The sequence below is a fragment of the Somniosus microcephalus genome, chromosome 6 (genome assembly GCF_052327205.1).
Source record: "Somniosus microcephalus isolate GS21.2 chromosome 6, FLI_Smic_1.0, whole genome shotgun sequence".
NCBI classification, from domain to species: domain Eukaryota; kingdom Metazoa; phylum Chordata; class Chondrichthyes; order Squaliformes; family Somniosidae; genus Somniosus; species Somniosus microcephalus.
This window is the reverse complement of record NC_140992.1, coordinates 39,877,480-39,905,351: the sequence shown is the minus strand read 5'-3', so window position 1 is coordinate 39,905,351 and position 27,872 is coordinate 39,877,480. Positions and strand designations below refer to the sequence as shown.

Sequence of the window (27,872 nt, the reverse complement as noted above, 5' to 3'; positions counted from 1 at the left end):
TCCGATTTGTCAGGAAAACCGCAATGATTTGTGACGTGATATGATTAATTCTAAGTGATCTTTTGTTGAATTTGCACAGATGCTTCAACCAAGGTTCTTCGTAGTGCCAGTCCAAATGCATTTAATGCTAGTCAAAGATGTATTTACAACAAGAAGAATGCATTTGTTGAGGGTTGGCAGGAACGATACTGGGCATCATTTACGCAGTCATCCTCCCCAACCAAGAACCAACGTAGGTTTTTATTTGAAATTTTGGCAAAAATTTTTTCTACTTTGTTTTCCTTCTTCACAGGTATATACATAAGTGCACAATTCATATACTTTGTCAATCTTCCTCCACAGAATTCGACCTAAATCCATACAACTGGTGCTGCAAAAATATTGACAACCCATCATTCTGTGAACAATATAGAATGAAAAGACCAAGCATTAACTGTACAAACTACAGGCCGCCAAGACCAGGTAATTTACTTTATTTAAGTAACAAACCTTATAATCTCCTCTATAAAGTTGCAAGATTAAAAATAATGAGTGGGTTGCAAAAATCTGTCCTAATATGCATTGATGCCATGCGACGCAGGTTTCAAAATTCTGGCACAGCCACTCAGTGCTTTTGCACTGCAAATGCGTGCTGGCTCTGGGTCAGCACCAGTTATGGGTTATGCAACTAACGTTGCGTGATAGGATTTGTAACCATTGTAAACGTATATCACAACACCACCTGCAGGAATAACTGGTACTGTACCCAAACGTTTGCACTGTTAAAATTGTTTTTGCCAGACACACAGCCTGACATAAGATAGTTTGCATATAAACATACCAAATAGGAGCAGGAGTAGGCCCTTCGGATAGCAAACTATCCTCTACACCGACCCCATGACTAAACTGTGTATGTACCCCACACAACACAGGGTTTATCACACACAATAACTCCATCATTTTAAGAGTTAACTACCCACTTTCTGCCCCATCACAGATGTACTTTTGCTGCCCAAGCATCTTTGCACGTAATTCTCAGCCTGTATTTCCTCCAATCAGAGGCCGCTCTCACCTGCACAGTCTCTTTTTTCCACAAGCCCGTTGATTGGGTTTCTCCCAGGTTGCACCCCACACCAACCCCGAGCAAAGATCCAAATCTGAGACTGAATTAGGCCAGGTGAGCTGAATTCCACCCCCACCCCCAGTTGAATTTGAAATTGGGGCGAAAGGAGTTGAATCTCAATCCACTTCCTCCCCTGCCCAACACCAGCACCCTGCCTCGAGTACAAAATGTGGAATGGGGAGGAAAGGAGGAGTTCATTGTTACCCTTTCCCTCACAAAAAAATAACCTGAGTGAAGGGAAAGCAATCTGTCTGCAGACATTTCCACAACCCCCCGTTTGCTGTGGCAAACAAAACAAGTTTGTCCCCACTGAGATTAGCTCCCCTGCCCTTGCTGTCCCCAACCCTCTAACTCTCCCCTCTCCCCACCCCCTGGCCCTTCCTCTCCCCCCTCCTTTTCCATCTCCTCATCCCCCTCTCGTCTCCCATCCCCCTGCTCTGCCCCTCTCTCATCCTGCTTTCACCCTCTCCCCCCTCCCCCCATTTAACTTCTCCCCATCCCACCTGGGTCTGCTTATTCCCCCAGTTTGAACCCTGCTTGGCCTGAATAATGTACTCGGTCATGACTCCCTCTATGTAACGCCACATGAGATCGACTAGTTGATATTGAAAGCAGCAAGACATTGGTTTAATTGTTTCTTTTGGAAAGTTTCTGCTCTTATCCTCAATGCAAAACTTTTGATATCAACTGTATTTAATAGGAATGAGGCTTAAGATTGGATCGCATTCTGAATTCAGATCAATTTGGATGACATAAATATCTAAATGCACTTGTAGGCTATAGGCTGAAACAAGGAGTTACTTGAAATTTCATTTTGGATCGTTTTGAAGTCTAAAAATTGTTAAATCTTCACATGTTCTTTTTGTGTTTTACTATGATAGCCATGATGCTTGGAGACCCCCATTTCACCACCCTTGATGGGCTTTCCTACTCTTTTAATGGCCTTGGAGATTTTGTACTGCTTAATGTTAACGAATCCAATGGTAGAACCATTTTTAAGCTCCATGGTCGCACAGTCCAAACTGGTACAGCTCAAGCCACAAACTTCATGGCATTCGTAGCCCAGCACATATCAACCAAAAACACCACAGTGAGTAAAGATTTTATTTAAAAACAGAAAAGCATAAGAACAGACTAATAAAAGTGCATCTTCACCTTGTCCATCAAGGTATGTGCAGCAGAAATGGCGAGGAAATTCACGTCGGTATTATAGGCGCTGTGACTATTGTTTTAATTGGTGATATTGCTTGATTTCTCAGCAGGTCCAGATGACTTTGAAAAGCAATGACTCAATTGATGTGCTAGTAAATAATAATGTGGTGCAGTTCATGCCTCTTACTGAAGGTGAGACTAATTTATTACTCTTACTGGTTTGGAAATATATAGATTTCTTGTAAAATGATTAAAATGTTGAAGGTTACAATCTATTGTAAGCATGCATATAAGTCAAATATTAAATTATAATTAAACTTGAGTGGCATAGGGGCAGATTTTCCTGTCATCCCCCCACCCCCGCCCCCTCCTTCCGTGCTGCTCCAGTCCAGACCCAGGATCGTAGGGATTTTATTTCCTGATCCCTTAGACATAGCCCAGGGCACCCAGGAGTAGGCCCCCCACCACCATTACCCTGCCAGGGCCTAATGCCAGCAGAAGCGGCCAGAAATGTAAGCATACCTACAGGCCTGCAATTGCAGGTCATGATAGAGGTTAGCAGCCAGAAAGCCTTGATTACCTGAAAACATCCCGCAGAAAAACAAACAAAAAAAATTTACCATTCCGCCTTCGGTCGCCAGTCCGAAGGGGTTCTGGGGGGCAGGCCGTAATTCCACTGCTGGAACTTATTACATCAATAGAGGTATAAAACAGGCATTATGAGATCAGCCGCCCATCACCCATCCCACACGATTTTCTTGCATTTCCAGCAGACTCCCGCTATACCTTTGGCGGAAGTCCATTGGAATAGTGTTGAAGTTTCTGGACTGGCCTTCTGCAAGCTGAGGTTTCATCCTTCCACCCCGCCGCGCCCCCCCCCACCATCGCCCCACCCCCCACTCCCCCATCCCCACTCCACTTACAAGGCCATTGATGCAAGAAGGAGAAGAACCAAACATCAGTGTTTCCACACCTCAGGCTTTCTTCCAGATTTGGCGTATGGTCAGCGCAGATAAACCTGATGGGACCAGGTGTACTAGCCGACCAAGGGGCCCCACGTGTGCCATGCAAATTTTAGGACCTCCCCCTGAACCAGTCAACTTTGACAGGGTCAGAGATGGAGGTCCGGGGTGTGCGCATCTTGATCAAAATGTGCCACCCGTGGATCTTTGGGTCCAATCATATTGCACTGCCAGCAAAAAAATGGCCACCCGGCACCTCCCCTTTAAATAACGACACCCCAGCCGCACGTACGCCCCCCTGACCCTGTCGGACATAGCGTCCTGCGGTACGTCAGGGGGCGCAACCAAAGTTTGTGGCCGGGGCGCAAGTGGGGTGCTGCGCACGCTGGTGACGTCATCGCCGGAGGCACAGGGCCGCCGCGGGGCGCTATCAGCTACCACTGCCGCTAACCTCCTGCTGAATTTCGCGGGAGACATTAGTGGCACCCCGCCCAGGCGCTAACAGGAGGTGCAAAGCAACTGAATTTTACCCCCTAATTGTTCATATCACATTCTTTTGTCCACCGTTTCAGAGGAGGTAGTAAGTCATTTAAAATGGCAGAGAAAAGAATGTAATTGTAATGCATTCAGCTTTTGTCTGCAAATATCGCCAGCTGTCATTTCCAGGCTTAAATGTTTTGGGGGAATCTTTATGTCAAATTAAATATAAAAATATATATTATCCCCTTAAATCCACATGTGTTGTCTTATTCTCACAGATAACAAAGAAATATATCGTGATGGTACCTTTTATCTGGAGAAGAATGGAAATGCATCAATGATTGCTTCATTTGGCGGTGGAATTTCATTAACAGTAACAGCACAATATGGGATGTTAGCTGCAATCACCAATTTGCCAGAAGATTATATGAACAAAACACAGGGTCTTCTTGGTAAGTCAGCTTTTGCTGATGACAAATGTGGGTTTCCTTCCCCACCTTTATAAGAAACAGATAGATTACCTTAGAATGTATGCTTTATGTAGAAGGAAATGCACCAAGTGTAGTTTATCTATCAATTTATCATTCTATAATTTCATCTCAAAGTTATCTGACTTTATTTTTTGGGTTGATTCAACTAAAGGTAATAGAAGAATTCAACAGCATAATAATAGTAGGAAACTTTACAGGAACGATATCATAGTGATTATGTTACTGGGCTAGTAATCCAGAGGCCCGGACGAATGATCCGGAGACGCGAGTTGAAATCCCACCATGGTAGTTGAGGAATTGAAATGAAGTTAATTAAATAAACCTGGAATTAAAAGCTAGTATCAGTAATAAAACCATGAAACTATCAGATTGTCATAAAAACCCATCTGGTTCACTAATGTCCTTTAGGGAAGGAAATCTGTCACCCTTACCTGGTCTGGCCTATATGTGACTCCAGACCCACAGCAATGTGGTTGACTCTTAACTGCCCTCTGAAATAGCCTAGCAAGCCACTCAGTTGTAACAAACTGCTACGAGAAACAATAATAGGAATAAAACTGGACGGAACACCCAACATTGACCCGGGCACCGGCTTTGGCCACAACAATTACACATCCAGCCCAGTCGACCCTGCAAAGTCCTCCTCACTAATATCTGGGGACTTGTGCCAAAATTGGGAGCACTGCCCCACAGACTAGTCAAGCAAAAGCCTGACATAGTCATACTCACAGAATCATACCTTTCAGCCAATGTCCCAGAACGCTCCATCACCATCCCTAGGTATGTCCTGTCCCACCGGCAGAAACGACCCACCAGGGGTGGCGGCACAGTGGTACACAGTCGGGAGGGAGTGGCCCTTGGAGTCCTCAACATTGACTCCGGACCCCATGAAGTTTCATGGCTTCAGGTCAAGCATGGGCAAGGAAAGCTCCTGCTGATTGCCACCTACCGCCCTCCCTCAGCTGATGAATTAGTACTCCTCCATGCTGAACAGCACTTCAAAGAAATACTGAGGGTAGCAAGGGCACAGAATGTACTCTTGGTGGGGGACTTCAATGTCCATCACCAAGAGTGGCTCGGTAGCATGACTACAGACCAAGCTGGCCGAGTCCTGAAGGACATAGCTGCCAGACTGGGCCTGTGGTGAGAGAACCAACATGAGGGTAAAACCTACTTGACCTTGACTTCATCAATCTACCTGTCACAAATGCATCTGTCCATGACTGTACTGGTAGCAGTGACCACCGCACAGTCCTTGTGGAGATGAAGTCCCATCTTCACACTGAGGACACTCTCCATCGTGTTGTGTGGCACTACCACCGTGCTAAATGGGATAGATTCAGAACAGATCTAGCAGCGCAAAACTGGGTATCCATAAGAACATAAGAAATAGGAGCAGGAGTAGGCCAATCGGCCCCTCGAGCCTGCTCCGCCATTCAATAAGATCATGGCTGATCTGATCCTAACCGCCAATCTACTATCACAGAACCATCTCCTGAATCTAACAGAATTAGACACATGAAATAGGAGCAGGATCAGGCTACACGGCCCCTGGGCCCGCTCCGCTACCCACAGGGCCATGACCGATCCGAACCTAGACTCATGTCCAAATTCCTGCCCGCTCCCCGTAACCCTTAATTCCCTTTACTTCTAGGAATGAGGCACTGTGGGCCATCAGCCGCAGCAGAATTGTACTCCACCACAATCTGTAACCTCAAGGCCCGGCATATCCCTCACTCTACCATTACCATCAAGCCAGGGGACCAACCTTGGTTCAATGAGGAGTGTAGAAGAGCATGCCAGGAGCAGCACCAGGCGTATCTAAAATTGAGGTGCCAACCTGGGGAAGCTGCAACACAGGAATACATGCAGACTTAACAGCGGAAACAGCATGCTGTAGACAGTGCTAAGTGATCCCACAATCAATGGATCAGATCAAAGCTCTGCAGTCCTGCCACATCCAGTTGTGAATAGTGGTGGACAATTAAACAACTAACGGGAGGAGGAGGTTCCATGAATATCTCCATCCTCAATGATGGTGGAGCCCAGCATGTGAGTGCAAAAGACAAGGCTGAAGCATTTGCAACCCTCTTCAGCCAGAAGTGCTGAGTGAATGATCCATCTCGGCCTCCTCCTGAGTTCCCCACCATCACAGAAGCCAGTCTTCAGCTAATTCGATTCACTCCACGTGATATCAAGAAACAGCTGAGCGCATTGGATACAGTAAAGGCTATGGGCCCCGACAACATCCTGGCTATCATGCTGAGAACGTGTGCTCCAGAACTAGCCACGCCTCAAGCCAAATTGTTCCAGTACAGCTACAACAATGGCATCTACCCGTCAATGTGGAAAACTGCCCAGGTATGTCCTGTCCACAAAAACAGGACAAATCCAATTCGGCCAATTACCGCCCCATCAGTCTACTCACAATCATGAGAAAAGTGATGGAAGGTGTCATCGACAGTGCTATCAAGCAGTACATACTCACCAATAACCTGTTCACTGATGCTCAGTTTAGGTTCCGCCAGGACCACTCGGCTCCAGACCTTGGGCAAAAGAGCTGAATTCCAGAGGTGAAGTGAGAGTGACTGTCCTTGATATCAAGGAACCATTTGACCGAGGGTGGCATCAAGTAGCCCTAGTAAAATTGAAGTCAATGGGAGTCAGGGAAAAACTCCCCACTGGCTGGAGTCATACCTAGCACAAAGGAAGATGGTTGTGGTTGTTGGACTACAATCATCTCAGCCCAGGACGTCACTGCAGGAGTTCTTCAGGGCAGTGTCCTAGGCCCAACCATCTTCAGCTGCTTCATCAATGACCTTCCTGCCATCATAAGGTCAGAAGTGGGGGTGTTCGCTGATGATTGCACAGTGTTCAGTTCCATTCGCAACTCCTCAGAAAATGAAGCAATCCCTGCCCGACATTCAGGCTTGGGCTGATATGTGGCAGGTAACATTCATGCCACACAAGTGCCAGGCAATGACTATCTCCAACAAGCGAGAGTCTAACCACCTCCCCTTGACATTCAATGGTATTACCATCGCCAAATCCCCCACCATCAACATCCTGGGGGTCACCATTGACCAGAAACTTAACTGGACCAGCCACATAAATACTGTGGCAACAAGAGCAGGTCAGAATGTCTCACCACCTGACTCCCCAAAGACTTTCCACCATCTACTATGGCACAAGTCAGGAGTGTGATGGAATACTCTCCACTTGCCTATATGAGTGCAACTCTAACAACACACAAGAAACTTGACACCATCCAGGACAAAACAGCCCACTTGATTGGCACCCCATCCACCACCTTCAACATTTACTCCCTCCACCACCGGCGTACTGTGGCTGCAGTGTGTACCATCTACAAGATGTACTGCAGCAACTTGCCAAGGCTTCTTCGGCAGCAACTCCCAAACCCACAAACTCAACCATTTAGAAGGACAGGGGCAGCAGGCGCATGGGAACAACATCACCTGCAAGTTCCCCTCCAAGTTACACACCATCGTGACTTGAAAATATATCACCGATCCTTCATTGGCGCGGGTCAAAATCCTGGAACTCCCGAACAGCACTGTGGGCGTAACATCACCACATGGACTGCAGCGGTTCAAGAAGGCGGCTCACCACCACCTTCTCGAAGACAATTAGTGATGGGCAATAAATGCTGGCTTTGCCAGCGACGCCCACATCCAGAACGAATTTTTAAAAAACTTTTATAAAGATCCTGAAAACTATCCAAGCCTCTTACCAAATTTTAACGCCAGAAGGGCTCTGCCCCATATTCCTGCCCATGGTTTCTCCAAGCTCTTCATGCTACTTCACCTTTACAGTGCTAAAAGTTACCTTATTCCTAACTACCTGTTATCATCCTACGCTTTGTCATAACCATACATAGAATTGCAAATTGACTTGGTTGTTTAGTTCAATTGATGGCTCTGTGGTAAATTTGTAATTTTAAAAGTAGAATCAGTTCAGGTTGTTATTGGGAAATCTGCAGTCTTTCAAAGCAATTCCTGGCAAATTTGGCAAGTTTTTTGTAGCACTGTTAGTCAAAATCCAAACCTGTTATAAATGTATTCCTTTTCATTGTTTGCTTATAGGTGTATGGAATGGCAATCCAAATGATGATTTCACAATGCCTAATGGGTCTGTTATTCCAGCCAATAGCACTGGATCCACAATTTTCAATTATGGAATAACATGTGAGTTCAATAAAGATTCTGAAGTTGCAGTTTAGCTATGTTAAGAATGACTGAATAAGGCAAAAACAACTTACATTTATATACAAGGGGAAGATTTTAACTGTTGAAACCACAAAGTATTTGTTTGTTTAACACCAGTGTTTTAGGGCTTTGGTCTATCCAGTACAGAACTTTGATTGAAATGTAAATTCTGTTTATTGTGAACTAAGATATTGTGAAATGTCATTTACAGCAAATCATTTGTAATTAATTAATTCACATACAATGTAACATAATTTCCTAAAGAACTATGTTGGAAGAGATTTTTATGGAAGATATTGTATGGCCGCAATTTTGCCGGCACTCAGAGGGTGGGTTCGGAGGGGGTCAGCTGTTAAATTCAAAATGATTGACGGTGGGTTGCGAACCCGCCTCCGTGTGAGTTTCCAAAGTGTTGGGGCTGCGATTTCATAACAGACCCGACACCAGGCGGGTGAGGGATTTAAGATACTTAACTCCTTATTAAAGTGCTTGTTAACTGCTATTTTGACAGCCTTTTCCTATTTTTGCACATTTTCAACGGGTTTCACGACATACGGAGATCACGTCAGGTGAGTATGTCGGGAGTATCAACGAGCTGAATAGTTCACAGCTGCAACTGCAGTATAAAAGCTGAAGTCTCACATCTATTCACTTTCAAATGTCAGAGGTTGCTGATTTCAGGATTTGGAAGACACATTTCATCTGTCTTGAGGCTGTAAGTGTGTGGTGTTAACTCTATATACACTGTCACCTCTTTGGAATAACCTCTCTCCCCATTGACTGAATGCTTATAACATCTCATCCTCAACTGCCATATATAACAGCAGAATGGGAATGCTTTATACTCTCTCATCCTGATCCTCAGAATCTGAGGAGGATCAGCCGCAGCACCAGCAGAACCAGGCACACCAGCAGCACCAACAGCAAGATCGCTAACCTTCTCCCCAACCACCTGATGCTGCGCAGGGCAGACACCATCAGCGCAGGGCTGCACCGTGCCACAGGAAATACCCCCAACACAGGGTTTACAGGCCGAGGATGAGATTCCTCAACGTGACTGAGCAGCAGTGCCAAAGGAGGCTGAAACTTTCACGCGAGGTAGTCGCAGACATTTGCGCAATGCTCGATCAAGACCTGCAGCTCTGAGGAGCAGGTGGACATGCCTTAGCAGTGGCTGTCATAATCACCACCGCCTTCACATGCATCACGCAGGTTACCGATGCCCTCTTTGACAAGTCCGCCAATTACATCCACTTTTGCACTGACGAGGCAAGTGTTACCGAGCGGGCGCTCGGCTTTGTCAATCTGCTTGGCTTCCCACGTGTGTAGGGCGTTATCGACTGCATACATGTGGCCACCAGGGCACCCCATCAGAACCCAGCAGTATTTGTCAACCGCAAGGGCTTCCACTCCCTTAACGTGCAGCTGGTGTGCAACCATAGGAAGAGCATCATGCATGTGTGCACAAGTTTCCTGGCAGCTGCCATGACTCTTACATGCTGCGCCAGTCCACTGTCCCTCAGCTCTTCGCTCCACCAAACAAACTTTCTGGCTGGCTACTTGGAGACAAGGGCTATCCCCTGAAGACGTGCCTAATGACACCCTTTCGGAGGCCATCAAACGAGTCTGAGGAGCATTAAAATCGAAGCCATATTTCCACCAGAAGTCTCAAAGAGCAAACAATAGTGTTGCTCAAAAAGCACCTCAGATGCCTGGACAGATCTGAACCCTACAGTACGCACCAGCCTTTGTCTGCTGAGGAGGTTTCTTTCTTCCATTCCCTGGGAATAGTACCTCCCTCCGTCCTCTGACTCCCTCCACAAGAACATGGATGGAGTCATCGTTGAAGCGGGGAGCAGCCTTTGGTCTCTCTGCAGACATCGTTGAAAGCACCAGCACTCGGGAGCATCAGAAACAAAGTGAGAGCCAATGGGGACACGGCGCCCTTAAATACACTGGCTGCAAACTCGTCATCACAGCAGCTCAGCAGACCCGCACCTTGTGATCAGGCCAGGTAACGCGCACGGTGGGCTTAACGAGCTCAATCTACCGAAAACTGTGTCAGCAGACTGGCTGGAGCCAGGAACGGGGCTGGAGCTGGGAGCCGGACCGGAACCCGCCGACTACCAGCCCCACCGCCAACCCACCTCCACTCGGAAAATCCAGCCCTATGGGTAAGAATAAGGTTCTGCTGAAGATAGAAGAGTGATAGCAAAACCCAAATGGTTTGTTAGTCATTCAACTCTGAGATTAATTGCTGCCTGTGATCCTGCATGAAGTTACATTTATTTTAATTTTTCATTGCCCCCCGATGATTCTTTTTGCCATTGGATGAGGCAGCAAAATGATACAGGACCTCATGGATTATCAGATCATGGCACAACATAATGTGGGACATCCAGAAAAAATAGAGCTCTTCCAAAAAAGAAATCACTATTCTGTGTATAATCCATTCAAGGCCATAATCGGAGTCCTAATCGTCCACTATTTAGCCTATAAGCAACAGTTGGGATGTTCCTCATGGTATTAGCAATCATAAACAGGTTAATTATAATGTACCTGTTCTCAGAAGGCAGTGTTTAACTTTTAGGTGGTTATTTTGTACCTTGGGTTCCCCCAATTCCTTCAGTTTATTAAGAGGTAAGTCACTGAGCCTTAATGACCAAGAAGGTGCAGGTTCGATCCCCAGTCTGTGCTGATCTAACCAATCTCAGTTGGAACAGTGGTAGGGGCACTACAGTTGGATTTGTTACCACCTGGTTGGGGGAGTGGGAGAAATTGGCTTGGGTTGCTGCACCCTGATTGTTATCCAAAAACCCCTGATGAAAAGTATGCACGATGTAAATATTGAGCAAGAACAGGATTCGGTTTGGCATGTTAGGCTGCATTATCAAATAGCCTGCTAACTCTAAGTGTGTAGGATCACACATGAAGAATGGCCATTTGAATGAGATTTCAGAGGTTTTCTGGATTCATACACTAGTAACAATCAGGGGAGGAGAAAAAAATTAACAAAAAATGAAACCTTTTTCCATTCCACTCACTGATTTTTTTTTATATCCCACATCTCCTGGCTGTAATTCCCCATATCTTGGGCTGAGAACTGACTGAATCTTTTCTAATTTTTTTTTTCTAAGTTTGTATTATTTGGGGAACTGGTTTAAAGTAGTAGTGGCATGCTGCCATGGCTCAAGTATGAGTTCCCGATCGTGATATTAACCTTTTTGATATTATTAATTCCTAAATGGGGGTGAAATTAGCCTTGGGCGTTAGCGCAAAATGGAAAAGCAAATTGGGCTGCCGAGTCACTAGCGCCTATTTTGCGCTCTGTCCAAGATGTATTTCAACTCCAAATGCCTTTTCTGTGCAATACAAAGGCCCTGAAATTGCGGTCGGAGGCATACCTCCCAAATACGCCTCCAACCCACGAAACAATTACGGAAGTACCTCCTGGTGCCCAGGCTGCAAAAAGTTGTGGTCTCGGGCTTCGAGGCGGAGGGCAGCGTAATGGCCCATGGATCCCAGGTATACAGGCAGTTCGGAAGCATACCTGGGATCATGTGGGCTCAGTCCTCCAATCAATAAGCAGAATTCCATTTCAATCATTTACAAAGGGAATCCCCATATGATATGCAATGGAATCCCCAAATCTAATAATTATACAATGTACAGAATTGGAATTTTATTCATAATTACCTCCATTGCACCAACCTCAATAAAAAAATAATTTTTTGATCATTTTATACATCATTAAAACTGTAATCCGGGCCAAAATTTGCATAAACTCATTTAATACAGTGTATGTGCATAATTTAGGATGTAAAAATGTTTCATTTACGCCTTAGATATCCCCTTACACTGATGCAAGCAGGCCCTGCACCTGCGCCTGCTTGCATCAACCGTAAGACTTACGTGGGCAATTGCTAGCCAATCGCTGAACAAATAGCCCAACTCTGTGCCAGCAATTGCTTTTCCGGGGCCCCCGCAGATGGTCTGTCAACACGTACATTGATAGGCCGCAAGTTCCAGATTTTGCACAAGCAGAAATCCCGAACTTGGGGGGCATTTCATAGGGAATACGATGGCGTACTCTGAGTACACCGTCACAGACACCATATTTTCCAGGCCATTGTGTTTGTTGAAATGTAAAAGAAAATGGATTGCCTACCTTTAATCATGTCTTCTTCATTCTTTGAGTGAAGTATTTTCACATACCACAGGAAACTAACCCTAGAGCTGGTGGTTCTGGGGAAATCAGATGAGTAACTTGAAGAATGTGATGTCATAAAACAATTGGCTGTTCATGCTCTCTATATGAGATAGCCAATATACTGAGTGTTATTTCATTACAGTATTTGGATAGTGATACATCGTAATTGTAAACAAAAAAAAATACTTTTTGGAGCTTGTATTGATGAATGGGAGAGCGTGAAGAATGCTTCACTTGTAGAATGAAGAACACCCTACCAAGATAGGTAGTGCACCTTTTCCTTTACCTTGCACTTTCCACACCTTCCAGGGGCATGAAGAGGTCATGCCCATCCAGCACTGAAATAGATGATGGCATCCATTATGATGTTTGAACCATTTTATCAGGGTTGGCAAAGCCATCATGATTAATTTACTGACTGTAACTTCTGACGCAAGTTCAGTTCCATAAAGAACAAAGGTGGTGAGGGGGAAAAAACATGAAGAAACAATAATAAGCTTAGCTTGTAATCAGGCCCAATAGTACGTAACTTGAAAAGTGTCATTCACACAACACAAAAGCTAGGGGGAAATGAACTGACACTCAGGTACACTGTTTACCTTGTACAGGGAGCATGAACAGCCAATAACATATTGACAATAGCTTCAATTTCTTCCGATTGTTCAAGTGATTTTTCAGGACTAATTGACTAAAGGACAGACTCCTGCAGAATCTGCTGAATGAAGAAGAATAAAGAGTTATTCAAACATGATATATTACTACACAATGATACTATTACTACACAAATAGAACACTCGCATCATGTGTTGAATATTTGCACAGGAAAAATACAACTTTCTTTATACCAACACAACTCTTTTTCACTGTTTTGCACATGCAATATGTAGCATCCATCAGCCTAATCCATTACTCATATGTCATTATCTTGACCAACAGGGGAAGTACCCAGTGACAGTTACATTTTTACAACTGGAAGAACTATGTCAAGAGCTGCACAAAATTCATTTAAACCTCTCTACCTGGATGATCTCCGAAAACAGAATGAGACCTTGTATAACACGTTGGCCACGGAGTGCCAAAATGACACTCAGTGTATTTTTGATGCAATAAGTACAGGACAAAAAGACATCGGATTGTCCACAGCAGCCAAACGCAGTGAATTTAAACAAGTCATGGAAATACTAAGTAAGCAACTACGACTCTCTAAAATAAAGGGCTATTCATTACTGAGAATGTGGCTTAATATCTATCTGTGTAAGATACAAAGAAAACCTTTCTATTCACATCAGGGCTGACAGTTGCTTGTAAACTTAGTATTCTGAATAATTCTTATATAGCTGGAAAGCAGCTAATTTGACTGAGAAACTTTGAGTTGCATTGTGCCTGCCTGCCATCATACTCATAAGAATTTAACGCCTGCATATTCGGCAGTATTTAATCATTTATTTTGCATTTTCATCTTATTTTAGACTCATTTCCACCTAGAATTCAAGGAAAGGCTGTGATTTCTACAAAACTGCTTCAGCAAAGTATTTCTTATTACACAGCAACGGACCAAAACGGAAATACTGTTCAATTTAGCCCTTACACATCCCAGGATCTGAATGTATCAGGTAATGTTTTACCCAACCTGGTGTTCATTTTCAAACATTGTGGCTTATTAAAACAAGCTCATTATTTGGATTCAATTCCACCTCAGACAAATGAGTTGAATGCACCTTCCCTGCAATGATGGCTAATAATTCCACATAAATCGAGCCTGAGTAGTTTTAATCACAATTTCCAATAAAGATGAGTTTACAGCATAAAACTTCTCATAATTTGGACGATTACACTGCAGAGAATAAAGTAATAGCTAGATAATCACACTGGTGCAGGAAGAGTTGCTCCTCTGCAATGATGATTAATATCCTTATTATAACAAACTTTTGGGAGTGTTAGTACACCATCATCTGCCAAAATCTAGTCCCAATAGTGTACAAACAATCGCGCTAGTGGTAGATAATAAAGAAACACAACTTGTGGACAATAACTGCCCTGATTAAAATGATTCTGCTTTGAACTATAAAAGGTTACCACAGCAGACAAACTCTGCTGTTAAAAGGAAAACTAATTTTTAAATTGAGATTTTAATATTTTACAGATTCTGCAAATGAGGTTATTGAATATGATGTTTATGCCATAATTGATGAAGACTTGTATAAAATTTACTCCAGACTGTCTTGAGATCTCCCTTATTCAATGGAATATACTTGATATTGAACAACTTTTAGTGCAGTTTTATTCATTTAGTCAAACTCAATTATTAGTAATGATAAAATGTCAGTAATGAGTGAGATTAATTGAAACAAGTTATTCCATCTGTTCTCACACCTCTTGTAACCTACTTTTTTTAAACTCAACAGATAATGGAACTTTGACCTGGCTTCCAAAGACCACGAATGGAATATCATTAGAAATTGAAGCAGTTGGGTCCAATAACCTGTCCTCGGTCTTTGGACCCCAGTTAGTGATATGTGACTGCGGCAAGAATGGAGAGTGCAATACCAACGAAATCACTCAAATCAATGGCTCCTCTGTCTATGTGAGTGTGCAAATGGAAAAAAATATATAGCTTTAGACTAAAAAACTTTGGTACCATCACTATTAAGTTACAACACTAGCAGTAGAACATGAAATGCAATGGAACTGGTGAAAACCGAATATTTATAGGCGAGTCCTGGAGCAGCCAACTCACTCTGGTGTCGGGAACAGAGAACAGTTATTCGTCCTTAACAATTCTGTCACATTTTCATATATCTTAAATCTGTCTGCCCACCTTCATCCCATATCCCTCAATCCCTTCTCTATCTAGAGATGTTTCAAGTTGCCTGTTTAACCCATTTATGCTCTCCACATCAATAGCCTTCCCTAGTAATTTATTTCACAAGTCTTTGAGTAAAAATGTTGCACCTGACTTCTTACTCTTAAGTTCTAACCTGTGTTCCCCGGTATTTGAGCCCTACGCTGGAATGAATGTTTTGCATGGTTCAAGTTTGTAAGTTGAACTACACAGATTTGATGAATTTGTGCTCTGACATGGACTTCATGCACTAGGAGTACCTAGAGGAATTTGGATGGATAAAACTGCGGAGCCCTCTGACCTCCAGCTAAATTCCAGACAAGCACTTCCGGTACATGAAGTTCCTCACCAGGAGTACAAATTTGAAAAATCTACCCTCGAGTGTCTTGCACTCAAACTGTAGACTCACCTAGTAAATAAACTCTATTTATTTACATGTTCCTCAACTACCCTCTAGATAGATGCTTATACATCAGAAAAATCCAGATAGACTCTTGTACATCAGAAAAATCCAATTCAGAACAAGCAAAGTTAAAAGATGAAACCAATCTATCTCAGAGAAACCTGGGGAAAGATTTCATACGTGCTTTAGGTGCAGCAAACTGTCAAAGAGTTCTTTATAAACCCCTATATAACTCCTATACCTATATCAAACTGCTGTTAGTTACTGAATTGTACTGTATTTTATAATGGCATACACAATAGAGCTTTACTTGCTAGAACAGTGAAGTATTTTACATTAAGTAACAAGAAAATTATGAAGCATATTATTCTTTTGGTGCTCACTGAAATGCTTTGATGCAGTTATATCATTCAAGTGAGTACCAAGGAGGAGGAAGTCTGGTTATTTTTAACTAAGATGTATTTTCTTCTTTTCTGCTTTAAAACCATCTGCAGCGGTGCACGTAGAATCAGCTCAGGTGGCTCTCCTTCCATTATTCCAGGAACACTGCATACAGAATGTCACTGGTAGGCCAGACCTGCTCCAACCGTAGACACACAAGGCCCCATATTTCCTGTGTGCCACCTTAAACCCACAAGTCATGGATTATTGCTAAGGAAAACACCCATACCTGTCCTATCACATCTGGCACCCTTGTTTTCCCTTTTCTCTCTGGGAGGCCATCTGGTCCCATCTTAGCACATGTTTCCAGTGATAGAGCTTAGACAAGGAAATCAATGTACTGTATATTGAATCTCATCACTGAATCAGCACATTGTGCCTTCTCATAAGCCTCAACTTTGTTTTATTTGTAAATGCTTAACTCTCAATTTCCTCATGAATAATATTTACAGCAACCCAATATTTTTACACATTGCTTTTCTACAGAAAGCTGCTTGTAAGTGTGCAGCTGGATTCACCAGTAGCGACTGTCGATCTAAAATTGAACTGTGTCAGACTATCAGCTGCTTCACTAAAGTAAACTGCTCCTCTTCTGGTTGTGGGTCCTGTCCCACTGGATTGACTGGGGATGGCATACATTGCTCAGGTAACCTACTTTTAATTTTCATATTTCAGAAATATTGAGCAAAACTTGTAATATCATTGTACGTACTCATATTACACAGAAAACTTCATCAAACTTTGTTATATATTTCCCAACAGATATAGATGAGTGTAAGGACAGGAACTCGTGTTCTCCAAATGCAACATGTATCAATACTGTGAAAAGTTATAACTGTACTTGCAACCCAGGATTTTCAGGTAAGTGTAATGTAAATAATATGTAATGTAATCATGTACATGTTATTGTATAATTATTAAAGTTCCTTAAATAAAACTTAGCAAATTCATTAAGTGTACAGTTCCACTATGTTGAAAGTCCTAAATTTCTCAGTATAAAATAGATAAAATACATTAAGTGATTTTGTATAGGCGCAATTTCATTACACTTCTTAATCATAGTCAAATTTGTCCAAATATTTCCAGTTGATTGGGTGATTATCATTTTTTTCCACTTCAAATAAGTTTCTTCCAGATGAATGGATGGTATGCAAATTTATTGCTACATTAATTTGTTAGAAAGAAGATAGCCAATGGAACAAAACAATTTTTTTTATCGTTTTCAAATCCTGTCATTTACCATTCTTTTCTGATGTCCAAATTAACATTTTAAGGGTTAATTTGACTGATCTCCACTTGGGTGCTTGTCAGCATGACTCAATTGTAGCAATTTAATAGCCTTTTAAAGATGATCAAACCTTTTAAAAATGTCATACTTCACAATATCAGAATTAAATGTATCTTTAGAATACAGACCTGAACTGGACTTTATTGCCTTACCTTGTAGTTTCTCCCTCTATCCTCTTATAAATCATGTTTCCGAGCTTGTTTTTTTGTCATCACCTGCTTCGGATTGTGGAACAGATGCTGTACTGCACGGTACGGTATAGGGCAAGCGCCATTGTGGAACATGAAGTTATTCCTGACAATCTACTTCAATTGGTGAATCACGCTTACCTTCCACCTGTTGGCACCATCGTTCATATCACCTGGTCCAACACCTACCACTCCCAGATGCCATCATTGAGCCTCTCAACTGACCCCAACTCCTCCATTACCTTCCCAGTGGTTTTTGGCATTGAGCTGATTGACTAAAGTGCATAGTGCACTTTTACTGGCAAATACAGTACAAACATACAAAAACAATGATGGACAGGTAAAGTCCCTCTGGTCCATCCAGCCTGTCCTACACAATTGTGACTCCTTGTGTATCACAATATATACACTCCACCCCACCCAAAACCAGCTGATCTCCTGGGAGAGGCGTAAAACCAGATTAAAAACCCAGGCCAATTTTGGGGGATAAAAGTCTGGGAAATTCCTCTCCGACCCATCTAGGCGATCGAAACTACTCCAGATCAGCACTCTGGTCCTGAATTCCATGAAGTGCCTACCTTCTGTAAGAGGAGATGTCCACCCCAGCCAGAAACAGGTCCAGCTCTTGCTTGAAGGAATTCAGTGAATCGGAGTCCACCGCACAAGACGGCAGCATTAATGGCAGTTTTTTACCTTTTATGTTGTCGCCTTGGGCTGTCTGCTAGAGTTATGGGAGAATGGGAGAACCCCTGCAGAATTTCAGCGCCAATTACTATAAGGACATTATTATTAACATACAGCTAAAGAAATACTCCAGGATGAAGCCTGCAATTGGTTTATCTTCAAGTATTCACATCTACTTTTGAAAGTGATAAATGATCATTTCTAAGGTGGAAAAATTCGTTGTCACCCCTTTTGACGCACTAATGTTGCCGGGGCCCCAAAAAATTAGCACACCTCTGCCTGAAATTCAGTTGTAACGCCACAAGCAAGAGGTGAAGCGCTGCGTCATTCCCTCCCTCCCCTGATGAAAGGGGAAGGGCCTAGCACTGCGCGCACCGGGGGCCAGCTAAACCACCAGGATGCCGTGAAAATAGCCCGGCACTCAAGAGGTGTGCCGGGCTAAGCGATCGTAGCTGGCACCCCAAAGAAAAAAGGGGAAGGAGGCAGGTGCTGGCAATCGGCCCCAAAAAAATGGCTGCCCCACACCTTTCCCCTAAGTAGCACCGCCGTGGCTGCAAAAACACCACCCTGACCCTGTCGGACATATTGTCCGGCAATAGGTCAGGGGGCGCAACCCAAGTTTGCAGCCGGGGCGCTGCGCACGATGATGGCAGCATCGCTGGCGGCTGCAACTGCCACCACTAACCTCCCGCTGAATTTTGCGGGAGGCGTTAGCACCCCTGGGGGTGCTAATGAGAGGCACAAATCAACCCAATTATTCCCCTAAGTATTTTTGACTCACCATGAGGTTGCTACCTTCTCAAATGAATCACCAATGGCATCATGTTCATTGTGGGATAAAGCTGCATCCCTAAGATTAAAGAACATACAATGGGTAAGAATTTATGATTAATGCCCACTCTGCAAAACTAAAATCCAATGTTCCATTTCTCATCCAATTCTAGGCAATGGAACATTCTGCAGCAACATTAATGAATGTGACAGTTCACCGTGTTCACCCAATGCTGTCTGTAGTAAAACAGCGGGGAATTTCAGCTGCACATGTAAACAAGGATTCACAGGTAAAATAACCAGTCCGATGAGCTTAAACATGCTCCTTCAAATGGAACATTCATATCCAAGTTAACCCAGGCCTAAGGGTTAGCCAATCCAAAAGATATTGCAGTTATTGCTTGAAATTTTCTTTTTCCAAATTCCCAACATAAACTTTTATTAACTAACTAGTTGGTCTCCTGTGGCTTTGCTCCTGGTAAATCAGATGACAAGCTAATTAATAATGACAGGAGTGTTATACAATGCAACAAACAGTGACCCTGAATTTGCTCAAAAACTGGGGTGTAATTCCAGAGTACAGGGGTTGGCAGAGGACCAGCAGAGGCAGGACCCAGAACTGCTGGGTCTCTGCCCCAGTGAGCAACGAAAGGGAATTTCCACTGGGGGCTGAGATAGTTCACTCCATAGATTGCCTGACATGCTAATTTGACTGATCTCCACTCGAGTGCTAGTCAGCAGGACTCAACAGTACCTGATGACCTACAGTTCAGTAAGAAAATGGCAATCTCACTGAGCGAAACCATAATGGTGGCTGATGGAGTTAATTAAAAGTTGCACCCTCGTGCAGCAGATACTCTTCTGATGTTGGTTTAATGTGCATTAATAGAGCAAAGTGGAGGGGGCTTTGCTCAATTCCAGTACATATTAAACCTGACTTGGAAATGCTTGATGCTGACATTGAGTAACATTGTGCATGGAATTCTTAGTAATGTTGCTGAATTACTGCCAGGCTTCTTTCTCTTCACTTCAAAGCAAAGCTGTTTACATATGGATAAGTCGCACATGTTACCCCTTGTCTGAACTAGTACATGAACCACCATGTGTTATATTTTCCATAGTACAGACTGGGTGTCCGTGCCTTCCAGTAACCTCGAAAAATTATACTCTTTGCAAACTGAAGAAACCTAGTCAAATATGCATTGATGTAAAAACAAATGTAATTAATCTTTTAAATAAAAGTTAAATACAGTACGAGCATTATTTACAATAGCCATCTGCATCAGTTTAGAATGCTAATATTCTTTCTATTTTAATACTTTGAATTGCCCTACTTTAGGAAATGGTACGACCTGCAATCCATTGCCAGGCCCGTGTGACTCTTCACCATGCACTCCCTCATTCTGCAGTAATGGAGGAACCTGTGTACCCAACCCTGATGATGGCTGCAAACCATTCTGCCAATGTCCAAGTCAGTACAGAGGGGAGCGGTGCAAACTTGCAGGACTGCAGTTCATTCCAGAACCATTGCCAAGTATGTTAACATATCTGATATACTGTAACGTTAGAAACAATTTGTTTTTCAATCTCATTTTTATCCAATAATTGTAAATACAAGTCAGACTGTTCTCATAATGTTTTAAAATGTATGAGTCAGATATTTGACTTGTGCTTAAATAGTAGATAATCATAAAGATCAACTGATAAAAGGAAGAAGAAGTTGCATTTATAAAGCACCTTTCACATCCTCAGGATGCCCATAGTGGCGTCACAGCCAATTAATAACTTTTGAAGTGTAGTCACTGTTGTTTCGTAGGCAAACTCTGCAGTCAGTTTAAACACAGCAAGTTCCCACAAACAGCAAATGAGAGTAATTACCAGATAATCTGCTGGTGAAACATATATGTATCTGGATAATTTTCCTTAACAGTACTACAGAATGTAATGTATTTGTCTGTAGTTTCTTAAAACCTCTTATAATAATGTGTCCGTGACTACACAAACCACTCTGGGTACAGGTATATTGTGTATAATAAAACAAGTTTATTAAGCATCAACATCCAGTAGAAAGAAGTAATACTTAACAAGAAGATAGTCACAGTCTGTTCGTTCAAACCCCAGCATTCCTTCCGAGTGACCGGGGCGCAAGTCTCCTGATGTAAGTTGCTGTGTTCTGTTGACCGATGCTCGCTTCCTTGGGATCTTGATGTGTTCCATTGACCAATGCTCCTATCAATCTCTGGTTACACGGTGCGCGCTTTCGATGTTCAAAACCTGTACTGTTATACCCATTTTCCTCTCGTTTTGCTTACGTGGCAGTAATTAACCCTCTGACACCTGCTAAAAAGTCTTGCTTCCCTTGGTAGCCATCTTATGACCTTGTTGATGCTACTAGGTTCTTCTCTATGCATAACAAAGTACCCTTATCTCAGATGTTCACTTTTCACAGAACACTTCCTAGAATGTTGACAAAACAGTCAGCCCATCCTATAGCTGTACCAATGAAGGATGTCTCCAACTCTTATCTCTCTCTAAGCATAATATTGCTGAATTCCTCGTCTCCATAAACTTAGCACTACATTCCGTTACTTCAGTAATTTTAAACAGAGGTTTTTAGTCAGGTTGGCATAATCCCAACCTGCTTTGCTCTCAGCCATTCGCCATTTTATACAGGCTTTTTGGCTTTTAACATACAATTTCACATATTATAGTTATATAAAAATGGTTATACAATCTTAGGGGGAGAAATTGGGTGAGTAGCGCCACCTGTTAGCGCCTAAAGAGGCAGTCAGTGGCTGTAGCGCCACTGGCTGCGCCTCCCGCGATATTCAGCGGGGGCACTAATGGTGGCATTAGCCTGTTGCGCTGCGCCGCCACCGATGACATCATCGGTGTGCGCAGTGCCCCATTCGTGCCCCGATCGCGATATTTGGTAGCGAACGCCGCCGTAGCGCTGTTCGCTACCCGCGCCCGGTTCATGGGGCCTTGCTGCGCTGGCAGAGGCGCAAGTTAAGGTGGAGGTGCGGGCCGCCGCTTTTTTCGGCGGCCGCCTGCCAGCACCTGCGTCCCCGGCCTCCAGATCCCCACCCCCGCGACATTGCCGGCTGTTTCCCGAGAGCCCGGCACTTCTCCACGGTGCCGGGCTCTTTTGCCGGCACTCACGCTCGGGGTTCGCGCTGCTGCAGGCCCCTCCCCCTTAACAATGGGAGGAAGGCCTGCAGTACCGCAGCATGCCGTGCCGCAGCGTGCGGCGCTGCGGCACATTGCGCTGCGATATTCAGTTTCAGCGCCCTAAGAGGGACGCGGAGTGCCTCGAGCCTCGCCCCGTGTCCCTCCTGGGGCACTCACGCTGAATTTGAGGCGATCGCGGCGCAAAATCCAGCGCCCAGGCAAACTTTGCGCCGCTTTGGCACCTCCAGCGAATATTTAGCCCTTAATGTTTAATAAATCCTACAGGTACACCCTATCCTACATATCCCTACCTATAATTTTTTTAATTCCCTACCTTGTAGCATCCGTGTTTAACTGGGTAGATCTTAATCAAACTTCTGATCTTACATAATTCAAAGTCTAACTACATGGGTTACATATATCAAATACAAAATCATTACAAGTTGGAGAACTACCAGAGCGTGTGAAATAATACGAACCTAAGGGTGTGCTAATGTATTAAGCCCAATATCCCACCAATGTGAGTTGTCCCTTATGCTTTCAATTTCAATATCTATTCTCGAGTTGTCTTGCTCCAAAACATAAAAATGCTTTAGGGAGGAGTTCAGTCACATCATGAGCTCACTGAAACCCTCAAACAACAGGGGAATCTCGTATCCGAATTGTGCCACATAATTGTGCAGCTCATACTTAAAAACTTGTTGGTTGATGGGACAGGTCCTGTTCGACCCGTAAAGCATGGTAGTTGCAGTAGTAGTGACACAGGAGGCACCACCAAAATCAGCTTTCGTACTGGTTTTTCCCACGCGCTGTTACCTACAAAACACAATTATTACAGTCACAGTTAAATTCAGTCTTACAATCATTTCAAGCAACATTACAGTTTAACATCTAATCAACAAATTATGGACTTAAAAGATTCTGCAGATCTCTCTTTTACTCGTATCCATCTTGTGGATAATTCTTACTAAACATGATTTCTCCTTAGCCCTCAATTATCCCAATCCAAATTCCATGTAACTCTCCACTTCAACTTCAATTTCAATCCCTCTAACAGGTACCAGTGTGTTTAACTCTATTCAGATTGTTTTCATTAATTAGATAGTTTCTCGATGGAGTATGTGTCAATGCTTTAAAAGATGTCTCACTCTCCTGAGCCACATTAACCATTTCATGTCTTGCTGTTGTCAAGTAACTGAGCATGTCTGAGACCCGTTCTTCAGTGCAAAGTCACCGTGCATTCCCGGATGATAATTGCTTCATACGTAACAAATCACATTTGCACACTCATACCGGTATCTCAATATCGTGCCACACATGCCATCTGATACAAGCCTTTCTCGGGCTTTCAGGTATCTTATCAAAAGATTGTAGCCATCTGGAGATCTTTGCTGATGTCTTGGGTAGTGGTCGGGCTATCAAATTCAGTTTTCTTAAAAGTTCATTAAAGGCAGGGACACAAATGTCTCCAAGAGAAAGCTATCAATTTACTATTCTTAACTACACTTTCCTGACTTTCACTAGAAAGTTTGGAAAATTCCCAATTGGTGGTGTAATTCTCCTGTTTCTATCTCACACCCTCAATCACTTTCCTTTAATAACTTTACTGTCCAGTACAATATTTAAGATTGAAAACATAGATCAAACATTCTCACTAGGTCCAAGTTATTAACACTTTTTTATTTATCATTATTTTAGAGGATCTTTTATTTTCCCAAAAGTAACCAAATATATAGTACCTGAGTCCATTTTGTTATTACAAAATTATCCCAAAATCCAAACAGTAGAACTGTTGAACTGACAGGTTTTGTCAATGTTCAGTTTCATTTCTATCAATTCCAATTTCAGAAACAATTGATTTCCAGGCTAGGTGGCTTACACAGTGTTTTAACGTTAGAGACAGAAGTGCTGCAAGTAATTTACAAGATAACTTCCATATAACAAAAGAAAGCAGAGAATCCATTGTGACTCTGCTTAAGAGCCCAAGGGGTTAATTTATCAAATCATAATTTTCATTCTGTCACTGTGGGGAAATTTTAACTTAAAATTAAGAAACTTCAATTTAATAATGTCCAATATCTTTAAATTTCATATTAAAGTTGTTGCTTGGTGAACTTAAACAGCTGTCAGTGGAAAGGGTTAACTCCTTTGCAGGTTTTTAAGAAGGTGGAGCGAAACATTGTCAGGTGCACGCAATTGCGTCACTTCATGTAAATTAAAAAACTTTCCTGATTGAAAAGACAGTTGTGTTTTCACAATTTAATAGGTTTGTTACCCTTAATAATTCCAACCTAATTCAGACCAATACTGTATTAACAAAACACAGAACAGATAAAACAAAACAAAATAGCACATGCTTTGCAGAAAACAGTAAATTACGTCATATTTCTTATTGTCCTTTCTTCAGATGCCTTTCCAAAATAATGTAAAAACATTGAAGATAACTGGAGAAAAAATAGTTTTTCACATTTAAACAAATCAAACTGCTTTGGAAAATTTCACCATAGCAACCATGACTCCAAGGTTAAATCTTAGACTGAAACTTAATCTTTTGTTAAACAAACCTTTTGTTGTTCTTCTCAGTTTTTACACAACAGCTTAACTTAAATTGTAGTAGTTTTTTTTTCAATTCTGGGGGCACAATCTAATTCGTACATTCTTAAAACTTCCAAAATCCAAGACAAGACAAAAGTTTTAAAACGCTTTTAACACAGAGAAGTGGGTGGAGCTAAACCACACATAACAGAATCTTTCTTTTAAAGACAGACTTTTCAGACAAAAGAAATACTGTAACTTCTTAAACATTCAGTCAGGAAAACATTCACACTTTAACACACATTTTCACACAAACTGAAATTCCAGCATTTTTTAAGGTGCCTTTCACTCAGCAAATCTTGTGTTTTATTTGTCTCAGCACAGATGTTAATAACTTCCATGTTGGTAAAATTTTAGGTTTCTCTCTTTTTTTTTTCCTTTTAAATCGGCATCTTAGCAACTTAGGGGTTACTTGAGTTCTAGTTAGGACATTAACTGGTTTCTCAATGTATGCGGAACCGTCCAGCGGGGGTTTTTCCATGTCACTATCCTCAAAATTGGGGTGGTAATTGCGGAATGCCACTATACGTTGCCTTAGCTCTATTGGGCATATTTGTGGGTTAACTGGTCCAAATTGCTGGACACATGCTTGTAACTCTGCATAGTTCAGGGGCTGGTATCGTTCATAAGTACCTGCCCACAACATTCCCGGAGGGCCTGCCGCTGGTGGTATTGCTTGTCCTGGTTGAGCCTGGTTATCTACCGCAGCTGGTGCTGGTGGTGCGTTAGAAATCATTTGGGTGCGGGTCAGAACATTAACTGGGGCTTTAACCAGTGCAGGCTCGTTCACTGAGGTTTTTATATTGTTATTAGCATAGACTGGGAGCCTCACAGCCAAGTCAATGGTGGCATACGAGACGGGGGCCTGTTGGGAAGGGGATACCAAGGGAGAGCATAGCTCTCCGCTTAACCTCTCGTATTGGTGATCGTAACTCCCGGGGGGGTCTACCCGTGACTGCCGCTATTACAGCCCGTTGTTTACCCAATTGTTTCTCTAATTGTTGTATAGTGATGTTACATTGCCGGTGGTCAGTCGCTCTTTGGGGACGCTGAAGAGCCTCTCTTAGGGCTCCTCGTGAATCATTTAGTTGACTGATCAGGCAGTCATTATCTTTTGTTAAGAAGGCTATTTGGCTTCTAACCTCCTCAGGATTCTGCATTGCAGCGCTGGTGTTAATACTCTGTTGCTGCCGAAGCACTGACTTGTCCCTGAAGAATTTCATTCTTGTTTTTTAACTCTATGACTTCTTTCTCCCATTTTGACTTTTCACTCTGTAATGTTAGATTCTCTCTTAACTTTTCCCTCTGTAACGTTAATTTCCCCTCTGCAAGCCGTGACTTTTCACCCGTTAACGTTAGATTCTCTTGTATCAACCGTAGTTTGTCTTTTTCTAATTTATCCTGATCATCTTCCATTTCCAGGAAGGTTTCTTTATCTTGTTCTACATAATATACTGCGGCATAGGTCATTAGCTGCGCTGCCCTATCCAGCTTCCATCTCTTCTCCTGAACTTGCTTTACAATGAATGCAACAACATCCTCGAAAGATACTCTCACATCCTTTGTTAGACATTCTACTATCAACGTCTGCAACTGTGCATCATCGCACTTGTTCATTAACTTCACTTTATAGTTTACAAAAAAATTCTCACTCGACATTCTATCTGTATGTTAAAGAGACACTGTCTGTTAGATAACCTAACCTTCCACAAGAACTTTTGTTGATCAGACGAAAATCCAAGCGAAAATCCAAACGCCTGCCTTATGCACAATAGACCTGGTTTCAGTTAATAGGCACAGCCCCACGTTGGGCGCCAATCTGTAGCTTCTTAAAAGCTCTTATAATAATGTGTCCATGACTACACAAACCACTCTGGGTACAGGTATATTGGGCTAGATTTTCAGTATAGACAGTTTTGGGGCGCTAACCTTAGCGCCCGCCCGAAGTTAGCGCCCGCCCCAAAGTAGCGCCCCGTTGCCGGAAATTCAGTGGCTTCGCCCTAAGAGGTTGGTGGAGCGCTAAAAGAGGCGTTCCACTACTATCTTTAGGCGCTAAGCTGGCGGTGCAGAGCGCAGCGCCCGAGCTCGGGCGCAGCGCACGGCAGACACTCTGGTGCCAGTGAGCTCTTAAAGGGGAAGGGTGGTGGAGGAGGAGGAGGAGGAGGAGGAGGAGGAGGAGACACCGTTCACAACACTGGATCCTTCCACACAACACATGCAGACTGCCGTTTATAGTGCAGGAGGAGTGCCCTTTAATTTGCGCTCCCCAGGGTGTGTTGCGTTCCATTTTACAAACGCTCTGGACGCCAGCCGCAGAATGGGGCGGTCCGACTGAAGTTTGGATTTGGGGCGGCCAAAGGGCGTTGCACGAGGATGTGACGTCATTTTCTGCGCGCGCATCCAGGCGGCCGCTAAACTTTGCGCCGGCGCTAACGGGCAACTTAATTTGGGGCGGGGCGCAAACTGCGCTGCGCCCGGGCGCTACACGAATAGCGCCCGAAAATCACTTCTCTTAAGGCGCTAACTGCTGGTGCAAGCAACTGAAAATCTAGCCCATTGTGTATAAGTAAAACAGGTTCATTAAGCATTAACATCCAGTACAAAGAAGTAATACTGAACAAGAAGATAGTCACAGTCTGTTCGTTCGAGCCCCGGCGTTCCTTCCGAGTGACTGGGGCACAAGTCTCCTGATGAAAGTTGCTGTGTTCTGTTGACCAATGCGCACTTCCTTGGGATCTTGCTATGTTCCATTGACCGATGCTCCTATCAATCTCTGGTTACATGGTGCGTGCTTTCGATGTTCAAAACCTGTATCTTTATACCCTTTCTCCTCTCATTTTGCTTACGTGGCAGTAATTAACCCTCT

General features: G+C 43.2%; 1 protein-coding gene across 1 annotated transcript in view; it reads left to right on the top strand.

The window, feature by feature from the left end:
• The window catches only part of LOC147115636 (uncharacterized), a 144,510-nt gene that overhangs the window by 98,347 nt on the left and 18,291 nt on the right, over nucleotides 1-27,872 (top strand). The window contains exons 33-45 of the mRNA XM_085989851.1: nucleotides 80-232; nucleotides 343-462; nucleotides 1,984-2,192; nucleotides 2,362-2,446; nucleotides 3,975-4,148; nucleotides 8,291-8,392; nucleotides 13,560-13,808; nucleotides 14,093-14,236; nucleotides 15,029-15,207; nucleotides 16,796-16,955; nucleotides 17,072-17,170; nucleotides 19,414-19,530; nucleotides 20,580-20,774. Of these exons, the coding sequence (XP_085845977.1) occupies nucleotides 80-232; nucleotides 343-462; nucleotides 1,984-2,192; nucleotides 2,362-2,446; nucleotides 3,975-4,148; nucleotides 8,291-8,392; nucleotides 13,560-13,808; nucleotides 14,093-14,236; nucleotides 15,029-15,207; nucleotides 16,796-16,955; nucleotides 17,072-17,170; nucleotides 19,414-19,530; nucleotides 20,580-20,774 (1,986 nt within the window). The remainder of the gene's footprint in view (nucleotides 1-79; nucleotides 233-342; nucleotides 463-1,983; nucleotides 2,193-2,361; nucleotides 2,447-3,974; nucleotides 4,149-8,290; nucleotides 8,393-13,559; nucleotides 13,809-14,092; nucleotides 14,237-15,028; nucleotides 15,208-16,795; nucleotides 16,956-17,071; nucleotides 17,171-19,413; nucleotides 19,531-20,579; nucleotides 20,775-27,872) is intronic.